The 19415-nt window shown below is 40.2% G+C and overlaps 1 protein-coding gene across 1 annotated transcript in view; it reads left to right on the forward strand.

Moving 5' to 3' along the window:
- Nucleotides 1-16780: 16780 nt before the first annotated feature.
- The window catches only part of LOC145783000 (gem-associated protein 5-like), a 30852-nt gene continuing 28217 nt past the window's right edge, over nt 16781-19415 (forward strand). Inside the window, exons 1-2 of the mRNA XM_082594758.1 lie at nt 16781-16944; nt 17181-17375. Coding sequence (XP_082450884.1) covers nt 16806-16944; nt 17181-17375 — 334 coding nt within the window. The 5' untranslated portion in view covers nt 16781-16805. The remainder of the gene's footprint in view (nt 16945-17180; nt 17376-19415) is intronic.

Genomic DNA, 19415 nt, shown 5'->3' on the forward strand with positions numbered 1-19415 from the left:
GCGTGATAAATTAGAAGGACGTTTTGTTTTGGATTTGGCTAAGCGACTCCCGTTTGACGCTAAGCAGCGTTATCTTGACTTTTTAGGTGATCAGTATGGTAGCACTGAGGAACCTACTTTTCAGAGTTTGTTTGATTTTGTAGTACGGGAGGAAACGCGCAAGTCGACTGATTTTAGCATTATGCTAATGGGCGACTCTGGTGAGTCGCAGCAATTTAAAAAGTTTGGCAAAGGAAAATTGCCTTCATGTCCGGTTAGGCAGACGTCGGTAAAACCCCATGATAATGTGATTTCAGGGAGTTCGCAGTACTCGACTGCTGTTGGCGCACCGCGCGGCGGTGTGGCCAGACGTAGTGACATACCGGCATGTTTTTGTTGTTCATCACGTGGTCAAGTTGAATATCATTTTTTGTCTAATTGTAAAGAATTTTTGCGCTTGACACCTAAAGGTCGGAGAGATGTCATTGTGAAAGCTGGAAAATGCTTGAACTGTTTGCGCCAGCATATGGTTAAGGACTGTAATCATGCAAACAACTGTCGTCAGTGTGGGCCTAACAACGATAGGAAACACTATTTTCTTCTGCATGATTTTTATGTGACGTCCCGTGATTCTCTGGATTCGGTCGGTAAAGATGAGGCTGGCGCCAGAGTTCCTGTGCGTAATGTTAAGATTGGAAATGTTAAAGCAGCCTTTAACCGCATTACTGCTGCTCGTGTTTTGAATCCAATGACTGGCAAATCGAAGTTGGTGTATTGTCAGCATGATCCTGGTTCGCAGTTGACCTTTGTTTCGAGTGACTTGGTGTGCGAACTTGGTCTTAAACCGTATGATAAAGCGTCGTTTAAAATAGATACTCTGGCTGGTCAGAAACCTACTTGTGCTGACCTTGTTAAACTCAACATCCAGTCGTTAGAGACTGATGAACTGTTTTGTGATATAACCTCGGTGGTTAACCCAGCTTGGGCTGACGATGTTAAAACTTTACCCCATAAACAAGATTTAAGTGGTTTCCGTCATTTTCATGACGTGAATATGTTTCATTTGAATGATTGTAGTACTGTAGATGTACTGATTGGCAACGACAACGCTTATTTGATGTGTGCAAAAGAAGAGCGTGTTGGTGACAATCGTAGTGAACCGCATGCTTTGCTCACTCCTCTCGGTTGGTTGGCTTGTGGTGGTAAGTCACCCTTAGTTGAAAGCGTTGCTAAAGTGTGCAGAGTGCAGACGTCTTCAGAGTCGGATGTCATCTCTGGCTTTCAGCGTAAAATTGAGTCTCGCGATATGGAAATAGCAGACCTGAATAAAGTCATTCAGGATTTGACTTTGCAAAATGAAACCTGTGAATTGTCTCGCAATGATAATTTGGCTAGAGAACTTGTCGAACCGAATATTGAGTTGAAAGATGGTCGATTTGAGATACCTGTACCGTTGAAGGAAGATATTGATTTACCTAACAAATTTGTTTTGGCGTCAGATAGAGCTGCTGCTTTAAGGAAGAAGGCTTTAAAACAATCTGAATTTCGAGGAACTTGTGTTAATGAGGTAATGTTTTCGCGTCCTGATTTGTTAAATCCTCTGGCAGATCTCTTGGCTGGATTTCGGCTGAGTAGATTTGGTTTCGTGGCCGATATGACCAAGTACTTTTTTCACATTTTGGACTCTTCAATTCGTAAGCCCAATTTTATTGAACTGCTTACGTACACAGGCAGTGCCGTTCGGATCGTGAACGAACGCCCTTTGGTACCTTTGAGTGACGACCCTAGGGATTTTACTGTCATCACCCCTGCCTCACTTTTGACCCCATACTTAGACCCATACTGTGCTGTTGGGCAACCACATGATCGTGACCAATTAAGAAGGGATTATCGGTTCAATTTGTCACTTTCTCATCAGTTTTGGAGTAAATGGATCGATTTTTACTTGCCAGGTCTTCAGGGCCGGAAAAAATGGCTAAAAATGGCCGAGAATTTGGAGCCTGGTCAACTTGTAGTGGTAGGTTCTCTCCAAGACATTGGTAAACGTGGGAAGTATCAACTTGGGAGGGTGCATGAGGTAGTTCCACAAATTAGGAAAGGGAAGCCTGTGGTTCGTAGAGCCAAAGTTGCCGTCTGCAACTATGATGAGAGTACGGGGAAAGTAAAAGTGGACTACGTGTTGAGGGATATTTCGTGCCTCGCCCCCGTAAAGAACACCTAAGTGTTAGGGTTTGAGCCTGGTTTGTCTGCGGTGGCCGATACTTGTCTGAGCCCGGAACAGTCGGTTATTATCGCAACTATTGTATATAGCGTCATTTAGCGTGTACCTATGGTACCAATTTCATGTATCGTCGTATTTATTCTTATTGCTGTTCATTCTTTGCATGCCCTTTGTATTTGCGTATTAACTTAAACGTGAGTGATTCAAAAAATTTGTGTATCGTGTGTTTTATTCATTGGCTCACGATTGTCCTTCAATTCTTTTTTAGTTATGCCATGTTAGACTGTCATAACTAGGGGCCGCTATGTTACGGCCAATCTCTGTACAAATCAAACGTCATATAAAAACCGTTCAAGTCTACTGAATATTACGTCATGGAACTTGCTAGAAAATGTGCCGAAATTGCACCATTGTTCATAGACTTGTGTCAGACCTGTTTGGGCCTGTTTGGGCCTGTTTAAACAGGAAATATTACATCAGCTTTAAACACCTGTTGGAATGACTTCATAATTGTCTTTCATTATTGCGTCACAGTACTGCATACGTGAATTTGAGATATTGCTATCTATTCTGGTCATTCGTAAAATGATTGTTTGAAAGTTGGCCGCACATTTAACTGTTGGCTTAGTGCTTGCTAGCTGGACAAAAGTTCCGTCTTTTATCCAAGTAATCTGTTCTGTAGTGACAGTTTTCAGTGGTGTACGCGTTGCACCCCCTCGTTTTCGGTAGCCGTGGGCTAATTTTTACAGAAATACACTTTTTGAAAAGAAGTTCAAGTGTGTGTTTCTTCGGTCATTATATGCAGACGAAAGGATCCGGGAACTTTAAGTTACAATTTTCCCACGAAGAAATTATGGTTTACCGCTGTGACCACTAACCTTTGAACTTTCAAAGGACATCGCACCAGTTCGTTGTGAAATACAGTTTAAAAATCACGGCAACACACAAATAAAGCACAACCAACCAATTTTTAAATTTCGTAATTTATCAATCATCCTGCAAACTCGGAAACTTTCACGGACCCCCTGAAATCGCTTTGCGGACGCTCGGTTGAGAGCCACTAAAATAGACATTAAAACAGCCATTTTCATCAATTGTGTCTGGACACTATTGTCGTAAATCACTCGGCTGACATTTCTGAATTAGCCCCCCTTAATTTTTTTTCTGGGTGCGCTACTGCAGTGTGCTAGTGCCAAAGCAAAGTGCCGTTAGTCTGCAATACTGGTAGAGTTGAAATTCCATCCAGCGTTATTGTGTCTTTATAATAATAAATGAGAATAATTGTCTTACTTGCACTGAATATGATTCAATTGGAGTAGGCTAATAAGCCTTGTTAAACGTGGGCTACATAAATAACTTTAAGAATGCCATTCACCAACTTCGTTTAGGCTATTTAGTCAAATCAAACAAATTAAAAAGAACAATAGATAATGGCTATAAAATTATGTTTGAGGTAGGCTATCACAGCTGTAGAGTTTTCCAATGTTTTATTGAGCTGAACTGTCATTAAATCAGGGCCGTAGCCCAGGGCCTCTGAGAGAAATTTTCACTAGGGGTACGAAGAGTCATTCCGGGCCCCTCCATCTCACTCCAGGCCCTCTTTGTCTTGGGCAAAAAGTGTGATGTTTGCTTAGGCGTATTGCACACCACACAACATTTTACTGCAGAATTGGACATCTGTGCGCAATAATAGTATCAGGCTGCAATAAAACTATTATTTTGTGTTGTGCATATCATGTGATCTGACCCTCGCCAGTTTCTGTATCCTGCATTGAGTTCGTGTGTCAGTTATTGATGGTGCTGTACTGCTGTTGAGAGGTGTCGCTTATTGTAGCCTACATCTTTAATGTAAAGTTTTTAAATTCATTTTTTATTTCTCTTAGATGTAGCTTATAATTATTTCTGAAGAGGACACTACCGGTAGCCTATGTCATGTCGAAAATGTTGGATTTAGTAGTTTTTTCATGTTTTTTTTTGTGTGTTTAATGTTAAATCCATTAACGTTACTGAGCGTTATATGTATCTGGTACAAGCCAAGCTCTCTACCATGGCTCAAACATAACATCTTGTTAAAACATAATCAAGTTAATCATCTGACCAATCCTAACCTTTCTTCATTAACTTTTACATTCACCACATGCCCAGCACTAGCAGAGGTGAACGAGAGAAGTCGCTTTTTTTGACACCGGCTCCGGTCCTGCTCCGTAAGTATTCTCCAGCTCCTGCTCTAACTCCGAAATTCATTTTGAAGTGAAATAAGCGTGAAACTACCTCTGATGATGATGGCGTATGAGCGATCTTTCCAAGCTAGATTGGAGGGCAGGAAATCTTCAGCCACTCAGCAGTCTCATGGTCCAGGACCCTCAGACCATGCGCACCGTGTGGAGGCCGGTGGGTTAGGCAGTGGTGGATGACATGGTCTGCGGTCTGTTCAGTGGCACCACCACTCGCATTCTGATGAAGGAGCCAGGCCCCACTTGTGCATGTCCGAACGAAAGCGGCCGACGCCAGTTCGCAGGCGGTTAAGCCTGACCCACGCAAGCCTTGCGAGGGACATCCTTGGCGGACGGGGATCGGCGTCGGGTATGAAGTCACGGAGCGTGGAGGTGTGATTTTGCCACTCCGTGTTCCACATGTGGTTTGTCCAGTGTGCCGCACTTAAACCAAGTTCTTCTGCGTTCTTAAGTAGTTGTTGTGCGGCAGGCACAAAGGGGCGTCTTGATTTCAGCCGCTGCTTTATAGGTGGTGGTCTCTTGAATGTTGCATGGAGGAGATAGTCGGGGTCCAAAGCGCGGCGAGCGAGAGAAATCGTGGCTCCTTTACGGCGTAGCTCAGCGGGTTGGATGCTTGCTAGGATGGGTAGGCAGTCCGTTGGAGTGGGACGCAGGCATCCAGTCACAGTACGCAGTGCGTCGTTAATGGCGGTATCAATCTGGTGGGTGTGAGAACTACGACACCAGACCGGCGCGCAGTACTCAGCGGTGGAATGAACAAGGGCTAGGGTAGCTGTACGAAGAGTTTTAGCACCTGCTCCCCAGCCGGAACCCGCCAATCGCCTCAAAAGTGCGACGCGTGTAGATAGTTTTTTGCGCAGTGACTTCAAGTGCCGGCGGTACGTGAGTGACCTGTCCAGGGTTATGCCGAGGTATGTAGGTTCGGCACAGTAGGGCAGGCGTTCCCCATCAATCTTTTATCTCATGCTGTGTCTCCCGATTGTTAAGGTGGAAGGCCGCCGACACTGTCTTTGACTTGCTGAGCTGTAGCTTCCATTTCTGGAGGTATGCTGATAGTGTTTGCATGTCTTGGCTGAGGTTCCTCTCCACTGACTGCCAGTTTCCTGCTGAGTGCAGGAGTGCCAGGTCGTCTGCGTAAGCACATTTCCTGGAGATGGTGGGGGGGCAAGTCGTAGGTGTATATGTTAAACAGGAGAGGAGCCAAGACTGAGCCCTGTGAGACGCCGTTTTTAAGTCGGCGTAGTCTGCTTTGACGACCGCTACCGGTTGTGAGGGTAAAACTGCGGTTTTGCACAAGTTCCATCATCATATGGACCATGTGTCTGTCAGGGAGCAGACGGAGTAACTTGCAGGTAAGGCCGCTATGCCATACGGTGTCATAGGCAGCCGTGAGATCAACAAACACGGCGCCAGCCTTCTTCTTAGCCGAGAAGCTGTCCTCAATGTCTTGGGTCATAAGTGTGACCTGATCTACGGTTGATCGTCCGTGTCGGAAACCAGCTTGTTCACGGGGGAGCTGCGGATCTATTATTGGTTCGATACGGGCGTAGATGAGTTTCTCGAGGATCTTGAAGGGGATGGAGAGCAGTGAGATTGGACGGTAGCTCTTCGGGTCCCCTGGGGGCTTATTCGGCTTAGGAACTGCAACCACAAGGGCTCTTATCCAGATTCTGGGAATTCTCAGGTGGCGCAAACAGCAGGAAGGAAGTCTTTTAACCAGGACTTTAAGGAGGCAGTAGCATGGAGTATCAGCTCCGGGCAAAGGTGGTCAGGGCCCGGGGCTTTACCTGGCTTTATGTGCTGGAGGGCGGCGGAAAACTCTTCCGGGGTGAACTCACCCGAGATGTTGTCCCCGTCTTGGGTTGTTACCCTCCAGAGGTCCGTCATTTCTTGCAAGACGGATCTATCCGATTCACGGTCTCTCGATTTGTATTTCCCGTTCTCCACAAGTTGTGAGGCGATGGAATTTGCTGAAACGGGACATTGTTGACGAGAGGCACGTGATCTGCCAGTTAGGTTGTTCAGTGTACTCTATGCTATGCGGCTGGAGTGCGTGAAGTCGATTGATTCAACGGCTTCTGTCCAGCACTCCTTCCTCTTTGAGTTCAGCCTTGCCAGCAGAGCTGTGGCTGAGCTGTTGGTGTCATTGCCCTGAGGGGCGTGGAGGAAGTCGGAGTAGAGGCTTTCGCACTCCTTATCCCAGCACGGTATGTAGGTCTTTTGTCGGCCGCGGGGGATGGATTGTTTTACCGCTGATGTTATTGCATCACAAAAGTCCTGGTAGGCTTTTTCCACGTTGTTGGTGTGAGGGGATGGGAGATACTGTGTGGCTTCACTTGTGAGGAGGCTATAGTACTCCCAGGTAGCCATTCTGAAGTTCCATCGCTTAACAGGCTTGTTCGGGACAGGCATTATGAGCGTTGGAGCCGTGATAATCGAGGGTCGATGTTGGGACCTGGGGAACTTCTCTAGCACACGTCTGTCCGGTTGGCAATTATCGGGGTCATCACTTGCGAAAGCCAGATCGGGGTTTGTACCAGTGTTCCAGCGTCCGAAGAAGAAGCTCGCTGCACCCTTGGGATCGTGCAGTAGGGTGAGGTTATTATTGGCTGACCATGAGGCCAGGCTTTCTCCGTCGATGTTGGTGGTGTTGTAGCCCCAGTCAACGTGGTGGCAATTAAAATCGCCAGCATAGAGGCTGGGTTGGGGGAACACTGGGATAGCTGTTGGTGTTAAGCGTGAGGGTGGTGGCTTATAGACATTGATGATGTGATAGCCTGATATGTCTATGCATAGAAACGCTATCTCCGATTGGGCACTGGACTGGTCAATTGGCGTCAAGCTCAGTTGCTCATGGACAAACGTGGCGATAGGCCTTGTTTCCTGCTGATGGTTGTGCCTGCGAGTGTGAAGTTGGGTAATACCAACTTATCCACAGATGTGCAGTGGGTCTCCTGGAGGAGAATGACGAGGGCCTGATGTTTTGTGGCCAGATACTCGATGATGCTGAGCTTGCTGGCCATAATGCCCTCGGTGTTCAGCTGCAGTACGGTGGGTCGTCGGTACTTTTCGACAGAGGAGCTGCCGCGCCCTGAGAATGGCGTTTCCCTATCCACCCTGCGCTGAACCTGGGCCTGGTTTTCTCGAGTATGACAAGCTTCGCTTCGCATATCTTTTTTTCTTGAAGATATGGTACTGACGGGAGGGACCACGAGAAGGTGCTTGTACTTCCCCCCTCAAACTACCAAAACTACCTCTGTCAAATAGTTTTACAAAACATAAAAAAAACAAAAACACCCGGGCTTTTTGCCCGTGTTTTTCTCAAAATTGGTTTTGCTACACTATGCCTCTCCCGGCCTCCCCCTAGGACAGGAGAATAACTAACTTTTATGATTTAATTTAGGGTGCTTTTAACAGAACATTTTTGTACGTAAAGCATTAAATTACCACTTTGGGGCACTAATTTCCTCGAAAGGCACTCGATTACCTTTCTGGGCCCATTTGTTAGATTACGGGCCCCCCAGGACTAAAGAATAACAACTTTTATGCTTGAAATCAGTCGTTTAAGATGGTTTTAACCAAACATTTTTGCGCTTAAACTATAAAACCACAATTTCGGGCCCCCCAACAAACACAGGCCTGGGCCCTCAAGGGTACGCCGTACCCTCCGTACCCCCCCTCTCATAGGCCCTGCCGTAGCCTAACTTCTTCAGTAGGGCCCGGATGCAATAATTATAAGGCATCCGTTTTTTATGTGCATAGGCTAATATTGTTACCACGAAACACCAGTTTCTATCGCCGTCAATTCTTACTACAATCGGCTGCCAAAAAACATTTATTGTTACCATATAGCTTATAGGCCTATCATGTTTTAGCTGCGTTTTGAGCTCAACATAAAGAGTAGCTTACGTAATACGTAGCCTGCACTGCGATCACAAATGCAACACAACAAGAAGCTGTAAAGACTAAAGAGATACCGTAGGTTAGGCTACTTGCACCGTAGGCCTATAATTATAGTTTCGTCTTTGAGTCAGCTGCTGCCTTCTTCAGCATGTTTTGCCGAGACACAGCCACTAACTCTGGAGCGGTGTCGAACCGACTTCATTTGCGAACGTCGCGCAAACGTTCTCACCACTCAACTATGCAGCGGCTGCAATACTATAAATTTTTTGTAGGTAATTAGACTTTTATGATGTTAAAAAGTTACTAAAAACTTAGACAACAGTTAGTAAGCTAATAATTTAATAAAAGTGTAATAGCCTACCAAAAGTAAGGTAGGGTATTGGAGAGAAATTTGTATTAATTGTAAGTAAAACATCACATCAGCACAAAAGCATGTAGGCTACAGATACAACAGGGGGTTCTCAACTTCCATCAACTAGAAAAAGAACACAAAACTAGAAAATAACCAGCCATCGTAAAGTAAACAATTAAAATTTTTAATAGAAAAACAAGATGTTGAATTTGCAGAGGTAGATATTATTCGTTTTAGAGGTTCTTGGCTAAAAAGCCAATTTACTAACCTTTTCAGGTTTTGAACGACAACGCCTTTTAGTGGCGGGGCCTCAGTGACAATATTCTCTCACTGACAACACTCGTGGCTTGTAAGCACAAAGGTAACGCCTAGAACATCACACAACTAAGGCGAAAGAGAAAATTGAAAAAAGAAAACTAATCGGGAAAAAATGATGGTTTGCGAAAGAGAGTTTTTTGGCGCTAAAAGTAACTACTTTCAATTCTCTCATTTTCGCAAACCATCATTTTTTCCCGATTAGTTTTCTTTTTTCAATTTCCCTTTCGCCTGAGTTGTGTGATGTTCTAGGTTTTTCCAGCACAAAATGTGTTTTGCCAACTGTTGCCAATTTGGCAATTTGGTATATTTTTTTGTTGTTTGGCGTATTTTTGTAAATTTGGCATATTTTGAGTGAAAGTATTGATTTGAATGAAAATAAATAATTTTGAGCTCTTTGCTCTGAATTATGAAATGTATCACACATTACGTCAATAAATTTGTGTTCTTTTTGAAGTTGATTATTTGTAGTTGGTGCAGTTTTCACAATTTTTTTTTTATCTAATTTTGACCTTGAATTTTTGCTAGTTGTTGAATTCTTGATAGTTGCAAATGTTTCTTTGCATTTTCAATTGTTTTTATCTAATTTTGACGTTGAATTGTTGCGTTTCTAATTTAGCATAGGGCCTATTTTTGGCTTATTCTTAAGAATTTTTTTTTGCATATTTAGCACTTCAAAATCTGGCAACCTTGGTGCAGGCTGCAAGGAAGGGAAAATTCCCCTCTTTCATTCCTCATGGGCAACTGTCTTTATGAGCTGTATTTGATGACACGCGCAGTCTCAGCTCATTTTTTAATTGTGCTTGGTAGTGAAGTTGTGCATTGGATGGAAGATTGGTGGGAGGAGACAAATCATTGGAATAAAAAAAGATGACCAATTAAATTTTGATTGTTTGGCTGATGGAAGAGCAGTACCGTACCTGTAGCTTCCCTCTGTATCACTTTTGCCTAATATAAATGTCATTGCAATTGTTCCAGATTATTTTGTTTTGCAGTTACGAGTTAGGGCTGTGATAGTTAAAATATCAAAGGAAATTGAAATAAATATTGATATTGAAAAGATATCGTATCTAAAATTCAATATATTGCCCAACACTACAGTACCTACAAGACTGGGTGCTGGTTTAAAATCGGCCGCCTTGGTTAGTGACGTCACAAAAATCTATGACGTCATGCAAAAAAACGCAACTACTTGTAGGAAGGGTGCAAAAACGCGGAAAAGAAGTAAAAGCGGAAAGCCTATTGATTTTTAAATATTTGTAGGCATTATTATTGATCTAGCGCTAACTTAAACTGTTACTATTTTGTACCAATTCTCAGCAATTATAAAAATACTTGCTTTATTAACGTAACAACTTTCACGTTTATATGTTATCTACAAAACGAGCAATCGTGGTTCAGTATAAGCCGCCCACAGTTTGCTGTGATCGATGAATACTGCCTCCACCAAATATGCTGTAGCTTTTTCATTTCTGCTCGGATTCTAACAATTTTACTATCGTTGGATGGCATTATGATTCATCTACTCGAATGGATTGATTGCCAGTCTAAAGTAGGCATTACATTTATGTAGCGCTAACTTAAACTTTACTATTTTGTACCAATTCTCAGCAATTCATTTTTTACAATAAAAATACCAAACCAACACAAATTAAAAGAGTATGTCTTGGTTTATTCATATGTTAACTTTCACATTTATATCTAATCCACAAAACGAGCAATCGTTATTCAAACGTAACCGCTCGACGAAGCTTTTTACCAAAACAATGCAAACACAAAGCGATCAGTTTCGAGTGTTCAATACAAGCCGCCCACAGTTTGATGTGATCGGTGAATAGTGCCTCCACCAAATATGCTGTAGCTTTCTCATTTCTGCTCGGATTTTAACAATTTTACTATCGTTGGATGGCATTATGCTTCATCTACCCGAATGGATTGATTGCCAATCTAAAGTAGGCATTATATTTATGTAGCGGGTAACTTAAACTTTACTATTTTGTACCAATTCTCAGCAATTCAATTTTTACAATAAAAATACCAAACCAACACAAATTAAAAGAGTATGTCTTGTTTTATTAACCTAACAACTTTCACGTTTATATGTTATCTACAAAACGAGAAATCGTTGTTCAAACGTAACCGCTCGACGAAGCTTTTTTCCAATGCATTTTTCAAGGCGATTCGATCGTGGCTCAGTATAAGCCGCCCACAGTTTGCTGTGATCGATGAATACTGCCTCCACCAAATATGCTGTAGCTTTCTCATTTCTGCTCGGATTCTAACAATTTTACTATCGTTGGATGGCATTAGGCTTCATCTACTCGAATGGATTAATTGCCAATCTAAAGTAGGCATTACATTTATGTAGCGCTAACTTAAACTTTACTATTTTGTACCAATTCTCAGCAATTCATTTTTTACAATAAAAATACCAAACCAACACAAATTAAAAGAGTATGTCTTGGTTTATTCATATGTTAACTTTCACATTTATATCTAATCCACAAAACGAGCAGTCGTTGTTCAAACGTAACCGCTCGACTAAGCTTTTTTCCAATGCATTTTTATGTAGCGCTAACTTAAACTTTACTATTTTGTACCAATTCTCAGCAATTCATTTTTTACAATAAAAATACCAAATCAACACAAATTAAAAGAGTATGTCTTGGTTTATTCATATGTTAACTTTCACATTTATATCTAATCCACAAAACGAGCAGTCGTTGTTCAAACGTAACCGCTCGACTAAGCTTTTTTCCAATGCATTTTTCAAGGCGATTCCATCGTGGTTCAGTATAAGCCGCCCACAGTTTCATGTGATCGATGAATACTGCCTCCACAAAATATGCTGTAGCTTTCTCATTTCTGCTCGGATTTTAACAATTTTCCTATCGTTGGAAAGCATGATGCCTCACCTACCCGAATGGATTAATTGCCAGTCTAAAGTAGGCATTACATTTATGTAGCGCTAACTTAAACTTTACTATTTTGTACCAATTCTCAGCAATTCATTTTTTACAATAAAAATATCAAACCAACACAAATTAAAAGAGTATGTCTTGGTTTATTCATATGTTAACTTTCACATTTATATCTAATCCACAAAACGAGCAATCGTTGTTCAAACGTAACCGCTCGACGAAGCTTTTTACCAAAACAATGCAAACACAAAGCGATCAGTTTCGAGTGTTCAATACAAGCCGCCCACAGTTTGATGCGATCGATGAATAGTGCCTCCACCAAATATGCTGTAGCTTTCTCATTTCTGCTCGGATTTTAACAATTTTCCTATCGTTGGATGGCATTATGCTTCATCTACCCGAATGGATTAATTGCCAATCTAAAGTAGGCATTATATTTATGTAGCGGGTAACTTAAACTTTACTATTTTGTACCAATTCTCAGCAATTCAATTTTTACAATAAAAATACCAAACCAACACAAATTAAAAGAGTATGTCTTGTTTTATTAACCTAACAACTTTCACGTTTATATGTTATCTACAAAACGAGAAATCTTTGTTCAAACGTAACCGCTCGACGAAGCTTTTTTCCAATGCATTTTTCAAGACGATTCGATCGTGGTTCAGTATAAGCCGCCCACAGTTTGCTGTGATCGATGAATACTGCCTCCACCAAATATGCTGTAGCTTTCTCATTTCTGCTCGGATTCTAACAATTTTCCTATCGTTGGAAAGCATGATGCCTCACCTCCCCGAATGGATTAATTGCCAGTCTAAAGTAGGCATTACATTTATGTAGCGCTAACTTAAACTTTACTATTTTGTACCAATTCTCAGCAATTCATTTTTTACAATAAAAATATCAAACCAACACAAATTAAAAGAGTATGTCTTGGTTTATTCATATGTTAACTTTCACATTTATATCTAATCCACAAAACGAACAATCGTTGTTCAAACGTAACCGCTCGACGAAGCTTTTTTCCAATGCATTTTTCAAGTCGATTCGATCGTGGTTCAGTATAAGCCGCCCACAGTTTCATGTGATCGATCAATATTGCCTCCACCAAATATGCTGTAGCTTTCTCATTTCTGCTCGGATTTTGACAATATTCATATCGTTGGAAAGCATGATGCCTCACCTACCCGAATGGATTGATTGTTAGCCTAAAGTAGGCATTACATTTATGTAGCGCTAACTTAAACTTTACTATTTTGTACCAATTCTCAGCAATTCATTTTTTACAATAAAAATATCAAACCAACACAAATTAAAAGAGTATGTCTTGGTTTATTCATATGTTAACTTTCACATTTATATCTAATCCACAAAACGAGCAATCGTTGTTCAAACGTAACCGCTCGACGAAGCTTTTTACCAAAACAATGCAAACACAAAGCGATCAGTTTCGAGTGTTCATTACAAGCCGCCCACAGTTTGATGCGATTGGTGAATAGTGCCTCCACCAAATATGCTGTAGCTTTCTCATTTCTGCTCGGATTTTTATTTTTATTGTAAAAAATGAATTGCTGAGAATTGGTACAAAATAGTAAAGTTTAAGTTAGCGCTACATAAATATAATGCCTACTTTAGACTGGCAATTAATCCATTCGGGTAGATGAAACATAATGCCATCCAACGATAGGAAAATTGTTAAAATCCGAGCAGAAATGAGAAAGCTACAGCATATTTGGTGGAGGCAGTATTCATCGATCACAGCAAACTGTGGGCGGCTTATACTGAACCACGATCGAATCGACTTGAAAAATGCATTGGAAAAAAGCTTCGTCGAGCGGTTACGTTTGAACAACGATTTCTCGTTTTGTAGATAACATATAAACGTGAAAGTTGTTAGGGTAATAAAACAAGACATACTCTTTTAATTTGTGTTGATTTGGTATTTTTATTGTAAAAATTGAAGTGCTAAGAATTGGTACAAAATAGTAAAGTTTAAGTTAGCGCTACATAAATGTAATGCCTACTTTAGACTGGCAATTAATGCATTCGGGTAGATGAGGCATCATGCTTTCCAACGATAGGAATATTGTTAAAATCCGAGCAGAAATGAGAAAGCTACAGCATACTTGGTGGAGGCAGTATTCACCGATCACATGAAACTGTGGGCGGCTTACAATGAACACTCGAAATTGATCGCTTAGTGTTTGCATTGTTTTGGTAAAAAGCTTCGTCGAGCGGTTACGTTTGAACAACGATTTCTCGTTTTGTAGATAACATATAAACGTGAAAGTTGTTAGGTGAATAAACCAAGACATACTCTTTTAATTTGTGTTAATTTGGTATTTTTATTGTAAAAAATGAATTGCTGAGAATTGGTACAAAATAGTAAAGTTTAAGTTAGCGCTACATAAATGTAATGCCTACTTTAGACTGGCAATCAATCCATTCGGGTAGGTGAGGCATCATGCCATCCAACGATAGGAATATTGTCAAAATCCGAGCAGAAATGAGAAAGCTACAGCATATTTGGTGGAGGCAATATTCATCGATCACATGAAACTGTGGGCGGCTTATACTGAACCACGATCGAATCGCCTTGAAAAATGCATTGGAAAAAAGCTTCGTCGAGCGGTTACGTTTGAACAACGATTGTTCGTTTTGTGGATTAGATATAAATGTGAAAGTTAACATATGAATAAACCAAGACATACTCTTTTAATTTGTGTTGGTTTGATATTTTTATTGTAAAAAATGAATTGCTGAGAATTGGTACAAAATAGTAAAGTTTAAGTTAGCGCTACATAAATGTAATGCCTACTTTAGACTGGCAATTAATCCATTCGTGTAGGTGAGGCATCATGCTTTCCAACGATAGGAAAATTGTTAAAATCCGAGCAGAAATGAGAAAGCTACAGCATATTTGGTGGAGGCAGTATTCATCGATCACATGAAACTGTGGGCGGCTTATACTGAACCACGATGGAATCGTCTTGAAAAATGCATTGGAAAAAAGCTTAGTCGAGCGGTTACGTTTGAACAACGATTGCTCGTTTCGTGGATTAGATGTAAATGTGAAAGTTAACATATGAATAAACCAAGACATACTCTTTTAATTTGTGTTGGTTTGGTATTTTTATTGTAAAAAATGAATTGCTGAGAATTGGTACAAAATAGTAAAGTTTAAGTTAGCGCTACATAAATGTAATGCCTACTTTAGATTGGCAATTAATCCATTCGAGTAGATGAAGCATAATGCCATCCAACGATAGTAAAATTGTTAGAATCCGAGCAGAAATGAGAAAGCTACAGCATATTTGGTGGAGGCAGTATTCATCGATCACAGCAAACTGTGGGCGGCTTATACTGAACCACGATCGAATCGCCTTGAAAAATGCATTGGAAAAAAGCTTCGTCGAGCGGTTACGTTTGAACAACGATTTCTCGTTTTGTAGATAACATATAAACGTGAAAGTTGTTAGGTTAATAAAACAAGACATACTCTTTTAATTTGTGTTGGTTTGGTATTTTTATTGTAAAAATTGAATTGCTGAGAATTGGTACAAAATAGTAAAGTTTAAGTTACCCGCTACATAAATATAATGCCTACTTTAGATTGGCAATTAATCCATTCGGGTAGATGAAGCATAATGCCATCCAACGATAGGAAAATTGTTAAAATCCGAGCAGAAATGAGAAAGCTACAGCATATTTGGTGGAGGCACTATTCACCGATCGCATCAAACTGTGGGCGGCTTGTATTGAACACTCGAAACTGATCGCTTTGTGTTTGCATTGTTTTGGTAAAAAGCTTCGTCGAGCGGTTACGTTTGAACAACGATTGCTCGTTTTGTGGATTACATATAAATGTGAAAGTTAACATATAAATAAACCAAGACATACTCTTTTAATTTGTGTTGGTTTGGTATTTTTATTGTAAAAAATGAATTGCTGAAAATTGGTACAAAATAGTAAAGTTTAAGTTAGCACTACATAAATGTAATGCCTACTTTAGACTGGCAATTAATCCATTCGAGTAGATGAATCATAATGCCATCCAACGATAGTAAAATTGTTAGAATCCGAGCAGAAATGAAAAAGCTACAGCATATTTGGTGGAGGCAGTATTCATCGATCACAGCAAACTGTGGGCGGCTTATACTGAACCACGATTGCTCGTTTTGTAGATAACATATAAACGTGAAAGTTGTTACGTTAATAAAGCAAGTATTTTTATTGTAAAAATGAATTGCTGAGAATTGGTACAAAATAGTAACAGTTTAAGTTAGCGCTAGATCAATAATAATGCCTACAAATAATTAAAAATCAATAGGCATTCCGCTTTTACTTCTATTCCGCGTTTTTGCACCCTTCCTAAAAGTGGTTGCGTTTTTTTGCATGACGTCACAGATTTTTGTGACGTCACTAACCAAGGCGGCCGATCCTAAACCAGCACCCAAGACTGTACAGTGTACACAGAGATGGGCGTGATCTTGATCTTGAAGATCACTTTTTTTTGGTGATCTTGATCTAAGATCACTTTTTTTGTGTGATCTTGAAGAACAATAAGATCAAGATCACTTTGAAATTGAAGTTTACTTACTAGATAGAGGCATTTTTTTAGAACTCGTACTGTACAAAGTACGGTAGTTAGTGGCAACTACTAACATTAAGCCACTGTTAATGTGATATGTGTTGCAATGCAATTGCTACAATTTGTTATTGAAATAAGTTTGTTTAGATATATTAATTGCTCATTATTACCTACCGGTATTTTGTTTTGGGATTTGTTCTACATAAATTTTTATGTTGTATTTGATGCAGATTTTTTTGTACAATAATTTTTGAAATGTATTTTGCAAGTATGATCGACATATAACCGAATGGAACTAGTTTTGCCTTCTTCACCTGTTTGGTATCAAACAAAAGCTTCTGACACTTCTAGTGATGGATATTTTGCATTCGCTTCAAGAAATCTTGTTTACATTTTGGATATTCAGGAGGACATCCCTCGACATTATGGTAATGAAATTTACTGGTGGATTTCAATTGTTGGTTTAAATTGGTGGTGTCAGTTTTTTTCAAAATTTGGTAATAGAACTATATTTGTCTTTGTGGTTTCAAAGGTATATATGTCTCCAAGTGCTCACATCACTTAAAGCAAGGTACGGTATACTGTACTGTATGTCTTTCTCAATCTCATTCATCTTCAGTGCATGTGAAATTAAACAAAGAAATTCTTATATTTTTTATTCTAGGCATTCTTGGTGGCCATGAGGAAAGAGTGACATCATGCTGTTTTTGCTCCAAGAAGCCAAGCAGTGATGTCTTGTACTTGGCATCTGGTGGAGATGATTCAACTGTGAAAGTGTGGAATGTTTTCACTAAACAAGTTGCACATGAAAACAGAACTAATGGAGTCGGAAAAATTTCTGCTGTCCATTGGTCTCCAAGTTAGTGGTTTCCATCTGAATCATTACAGAATGAATGATAGTATTATATATTTCACATATTTACATACAAACAACCTGTTTTAGCCTGATGCTGCCGGTTTGCTGTAGTAGTAGCACTTTGCACTAGCTTTCAGAACACAGTTTCTTAGTGATGTGCATTGTGGTGATGCAAGCCGTGCCGCGCCGCGTACGCGGCCGTTTTTGACTTTTTTGCCGCGTGCCGCGCCACGTGGAATGGTTGAAATGATAAAGCCGCTCCGCTTGCCGCGTAAACTTTCAAGAAATTAAACTTTTCGTAATCTTTTCTCTCTCTCTCTTTCGTAAACTTTCAAGAAATTAAATTTTTGTCAACGTAAACTTTCAACTTTTCAAGAAAATCAGTTATGAAACTTCAAATTTAAATTGGAAACACAGATCAGTTTTTTTTTCCTTCGCAAACCCTAAGCTGGAAAGCTATGCAAAATTGCAAATTGCAAATGGCTTGCAGTTGACACTGTTGACAGGGTTTTGGGGCTGGCTTGTCAGGAAAGCTGTACGAATGTTTTTGGTTAATAGCCTAGCTGATAAGCTCAGCTCCCAGTTACCAGGCTATAGGCTTAGTGCAACTACCGCATTAGTTACTATAACAGTTAGCCCTGTGAGTTTAGGCTATTAGTTTTACTCTTGTGTGTGTAGTTCATATACGGTACAGTAGCCACTGACATTAAAATTGCATTATTGCTTACAAAAAGTGTTCAAAGGTCCTGGTAGTGGATCCAGGTCCTGGTAGTGGATATTTGTTTTTTGGGTTTTGTGACCTTGCTAACTACTGATATATAGCCTACTACATAATTTTTCATTCAGGCACGTTTTAAACCTTTCAAGGTTTTGCCACCTTTTCCCGTTCGTTAACGTGCTGGTAGGTTTATATTGATTTTTGTAGTTAGTATCTTTTTCGTCCCAGACCGAGGCCGCCGAAAGTAGCAAGGCCCTGTGCGTTGAAATGACGTCATCACAGCCGGTTACAAGCGCGCCGTTCTGCACGACTGCAGTTGCGGTTCTTTGAAAAGAAACAGATGCGATTTACAGCCGGTTAGGTTAGGGAGGCAAGATTAGACTAGCTTTTTTGGTTTTTGTGTTGTGAAACTGAGAGTTCCTTTGAAAGGAGTTTAATGCATAACCATAGAGCATTTAAATAAAGCATGTCTTTAGCACCTGGTGAATTTAAGCTTTGCAGCAACAAGCTGCTGATTAGCTACACAGGCCTACTGGTAGATAGATGAAAAGTTTATGTGAAATTAACAATTTAAACTCATACAATGCATTGTAATCAAGTTAGATGTTGCAGAACCAGGTTTTTGCTTATTGAAAGCCCATCAGTGCAACTATAAACAGTTCCAAAACTTTGTTTTGGCATAGACAGTCTAAAACATTCCACTCTGCATGAAGGAGTACTGTAGTCCCATAAACCAGAAATAAATTAAAAATAGAATTTTCTTCAATTCAATATCCAAACTCTTTCCATGACTGATATAACCCAGCCCCTAACAATTGGCTATACAGCCAACATGTGTGAGAGCTAGGCAGGGCACAGATACAAACAGGAAGCACCAATGGAAGGTAAAATTGACATAATGTGACACATAGGCTAATAGCTGCAAAACAAAGTTATACAGTGGCGATAACTGTGGTGTCCGTACCATAAAAGCTAAACAGTAAAAGCTATATATAAAAAAAGCTCTATTTCAACTGATTTCATTTTATATGATTAAAAATAAAGGTTTTGGCCAGACTATGGAGATATGAAATGTTGTGTTTTGACTATTTTCACAATTTATTACTTGACATGGGCTCCTGTTGTGAGGGAACGAGGTTGAAGAAAGTATTCAAGTTTAACTTTTGCAGTAAGCTAAATTCATGATCTAAGGTTGACCACTGTTCTAAGAGAAAATCAGTTATGGTAATTCAAGCTATGCTCTATTACAGCATCATTCTGAATCCATTGTCCAAAGAATATATATATTTCTGTGAATTTTCAATCTTTGCACAGTGCTTTCCATA

Source organism: Aplidium turbinatum, chromosome 1 (genome assembly GCF_918807975.1).
Source record: "Aplidium turbinatum chromosome 1, kaAplTurb1.1, whole genome shotgun sequence".
NCBI classification, from domain to species: Eukaryota; Metazoa; Chordata; class Ascidiacea; order Aplousobranchia; family Polyclinidae; genus Aplidium; species Aplidium turbinatum.